Source organism: Phacochoerus africanus, chromosome 9, assembly GCF_016906955.1.
Source record: "Phacochoerus africanus isolate WHEZ1 chromosome 9, ROS_Pafr_v1, whole genome shotgun sequence".
In the NCBI taxonomy this organism is placed as follows: domain Eukaryota; kingdom Metazoa; phylum Chordata; class Mammalia; order Artiodactyla; family Suidae; genus Phacochoerus; species Phacochoerus africanus.
Window position 1 is genome coordinate 80,002,062 of NC_062552.1, and position 4,124 is coordinate 80,006,185.

A 4,124-nucleotide genomic window follows, 5' to 3' on the forward strand; every position below is an offset into this window, starting at 1 on the left:
GAAAGGAGGAGACTCAGTACAAATCATCCCACGGCCAGAAGGTCTCCACAAGTTGAAGAGGTCACAGACACAAGAATTTGGCATTCACAAATCTTGTTTTTAGACTAGTGCTTATCTTTAAAGCCTTATGGCAGAGAGACAGTGTAAGAAAATATAAACTAACTTAACTAAACTAGCTATCACTTAAAAGCTTCTCTAACTCATAGCTAGGTGTCTTTTGATTAAGAATAATATATATTTAACTTCTGTGAACCTCATTAAAATCCTAACTCTAAAGTTTACTGTTTAACTAGTTAGTAGATAAACACTATGTTTTAATTAAGTTGGATTTAAATAGGGGAAAGTCCTTCAGGATGAAATTCTTATTATATTATTGTTGTAATTTTGTTAAATCACAAATCACCACAGGAAAATAAGAATAATAAGTAAATAATCAGGGAAGACTGAGGAAAACTGAATAACAAATAAAACAACAGCAAAGACTAGGTCACCTGAGAGACAATCCATGTTCTCCGGCACAAACATGGAAATTGTTTTCCCAGGAAAGCCCCAATTTTTCCCCATCAACATCAAAATGAGAGCTGTGTAACCTGAAGCCTGCCCTCGGCTTGTACCATACAGGCAGGTCTCAGTCTGACCAGAGCCCACCTTCGGCATGTACCGCTCAGGTGAGCTCCCTTCCTTGGTTAGGAACCTGCCTTCAGGTTTTTCTGCCATCAGCAAGGTCCTTTTTTCGAGTTCCTGCATCTTCTCGGCTCCCCACACGTATAATGTCTTGAAGTCTTCATGAATTTGCTTAATTTGGCATAACCCATTACTTGCTTTATTTAAATATGGCACTTAACAAAATTGAGCAGACATTTTTTCCTTTTCCTATTAACTTCACATGGATTATTCCTAGAAACACATATTGGAAAACTTGGATATTTTTATATACTTGGTTTATTTCAGTGATTCAGTTGATAAATGCTTAGAAATTATAGTACATGTTATTGAAATAAATGAAGTAGGCTGCAAGGTTGATTTCTGTACCTGAGGAAGTAAGAATTTATTTTATGGTTTAGAAAGAATGTAACTTTTTGATAGTAGTGTAGGGAAGTTTCTGAGGGAAATTGTGAAGACAAGAAATTGTCTATTGAATAAGATAGATTATTCCTTATAAATAGTTCATCTAAAACAAATGAGACAAATTCAGAGTTCGGATTTTATCACTAAAAAGATAGATTTCATTCCATTTTAAGTGGCAGCAACCTGAAATATGGGGTGAAAGTCTTCCTGATATGGAAAGTCTGAGATGCAAAGAGCCTGATTAATTATTACCTCAAAGTTGGTAACAAATGCAGAAACCACACACATTTAGAAACAATAGTGCCTTTTAATCACCACACTTTCATCTCTTTCCCCTATCTGTCAGTAAAGGTAGATGACTGTAGAATGAACAAGCCGTAAGTACCCAGAGGGAAATCATAATTAAAATACTCAGGAAAACATCAGCATCTTATATCTATGTTAAAGATGTTTTGGATGATGTTCTTAAGTTTTTTTGCTTATGTAAATAATTTATCCAGGCAGTTGTTCAGCCATTCAGTCCACTTTGCTGCTATGAAATAGGGTAAAGAAAACTTTCCTTCTGTTATTGAACTCCCAGAAATCCTGTCCCTCCATGTGCAGACAACCTCAAATCCATGGTTCTTTCTTAAAGAAAGTCCAATTATAATTGTACTTTACTTTGTGGAAAAGGTGACTCTCTGAAGGCTGTAAATGTAGCTCTGTAAATTGTGTTTTATTTTCCTCCTGCGTTATGTTACATTTTATAGAGTCATCTTTAAAAAATAGGTAGCTAATGGTAAAAATACAATTTATAATCAAACCTACAGTTGTAATTATATATTCTAAAGAAGAGAAGATTGTTGGAGACATTTTGGATAACACTTAAATATGTCAGATGGCAAAATACTGAAACAAAATATGGTCCTAAAACCTGTCAATTGATATTGGATTTGCAGCAAAGGAGTTAAGTTCTGACTAATGCCTGGCCCTTTACATTTATCATCTATCTTAGTCCTATGTAAATAACCTCTAAATTCCTAACTCTTATTTTGGGTACTTTCTGACTCACAGCTTCACATCCAGCTAAGGCTATTTGTTTCTTTACAATCCTTAGAGTAAAAACATGTATCAGAGTGGAAGATCACACCTACAAGGCTGGACGACTTTCATACCGAAATTCTTCATTTTAGTCAGTAATTACCAGTCAAGGAGAATCTGCTTATAGTGTTAATCTCAAAACAAGTTTATGACCTATATAACATCCTTATATGTTTTTCCAATTCTGAAATACAAAGCAGATTTATACTTCTCTTGATGAACTCAGGTATAATGAAAAGTTCAATTTTCTTAAGACAACTTCATTTCTTAACTAAGGCTAATCCATCCTGTACTGAGTGATTTTTATGATGATTATTGATTTTATCATAACAATTCACTTGCAATATCATTACATTTTCTAGAAAACTATATTGCTCATATCTTATTAAGGTAGGTTGTGTTGGTACTTGGTTCACTATGACTTCTGATTTATGTTTTATGAACAGATATTTCACTCCCAAAGACTTTCTTTAGGGCAGTCTTCATCTCCTTGTTCCGGAGGCTATAAATTAGGGGATTGCATAAAGGTGTTATCACAGAATAAAATAAAGTCACAAGTTTTTGCATTTCCACTGGGTGTTCTGATCCAGGGCTAACATACATCACCATAACAGAGCCAAAAAAGAGGATTACCACAGCCAGATGAGAAGCACAAGTGGAGAAAGCCTTGCGCTTGCTCGCTGCCGAGGGCATCCTTAGCACAGCCAGAATCACCAGAGCATAGGAGCAGAGGATGAAGAGAAAGGTGCCAGTCATGAAAATGGTATTGAAAGTAGAGTAAATAAATTGTGTGGTGGTGTCTTCAGAACAGGACAGCATCATCAATGGGACAGGATCACACATGAAATGGTTGATGACATTTGGGCCACAATAGGGCAACTGAGAAATGAGAACGACCGGGGTTAGGAAGAGGATGAACCCACAGGACCACCCAGAGACGATGAGGCCAGTGCACAGTTGTTTTGTCATGATGCGTGGGTAGTGCAGAGGACGGCAGATGGCAAGGTACCTGTCAAAGGCCATGATGCAAAGGTAGAAGCCCTCATCACACCCGAAAGAGAAGAAGAAATAGAACTGTGCAAAACAGCTCACAAAGGAGATGGACTTGCTTGTGGACAGGAAGTTGGCCAACATGTTAGGGACAGTCGTGGTGACATAACATATTTCCAGGAGAGAGAAGTTCCCCAAGAGGATGTACATGGGGGTGTGAAGGCGCCGATCCCACCGCACAGCGCAGACAATGGCTGTGTTCCCCATCAGGGTCAGGATGTAGGCTACTGAGAAGAGCCCGAAGTAGAGGAGCTGCATTTGTGGGTGTGAGGGGAAGCCAAGGAGGATAAACTGGCTAACGGTGTGGGTGGTTTTTCTGCTGGACACATTCATTATTCTGGAAGACATGGAGATGATAATGGATACTGCACTTCAGTGGAGTGTGCAGATTCTTCCTGAAAACACCTAATGTCTTTATCTTTTATAAGTTGTTAACAGACTTTTCCTTAAGCGACTATAACTATGACATTCATGATCCAGACCCTGAGCACATATTATTTTAAAAAGTCACAATAGGAGTTCCCGTCGTGGCGCAGCGGTCAACGAATCCGACTAGGAACCATGAGGTTGCGGGTTCGGTCCCTGCCCTTGCTCAGTAGGTTGACGATCCGGCGTTGCCAGTGAGCTGTGGTGTAGGTTGCAGACGCGGCTCGGATCCCGCGTTGCTGTGGCTCTGGTGTAGGCCGGTGGCTACAGCTCAGATTCGACCCCTAGCCTGGGAATCTCCACATGCCGTGGGAGCAGCCCAAGAAATAGCAAAAGAAAAAAAAAAGACATAAAAAGTCACAATAATCAAAAAGAGGGAAAAACATAAATTGGAGACAAAATTTTACCTTTTGAGAATGCTAAACTTGGTACTAGGAATGTAAACTTTTGTGATTCTGATAAATGGCCTATATTCATCTCCTCTTTCATCTGTTTACCCG

At 38.7% G+C, this 4,124-nt stretch overlaps 1 protein-coding gene across 1 annotated transcript; it reads right to left on the bottom strand.

Annotated features, from left to right (window-relative positions):
• Window positions 1-2,577: 2,577 nt before the first annotated feature.
• On the bottom strand, window positions 2,578-3,531 carry LOC125136682 (olfactory receptor 11G2-like). Its single transcript, XM_047797493.1, has one exon. It carries the CDS (start codon window positions 3,529-3,531, stop codon window positions 2,578-2,580), a length of 954 nt encoding a protein of 317 aa, XP_047653449.1.
• Window positions 3,532-4,124: the final 593 nt, after the last annotated feature.

What these genes read in the sequence shown, in the direction of transcription:
- LOC125136682 (XM_047797493.1), bottom strand. Translation starts at nt 3,531, where the DNA reads ATGAATGTGTCCAGCAGAAAAACCACCCACACCGTTAGCCAGTTTATC.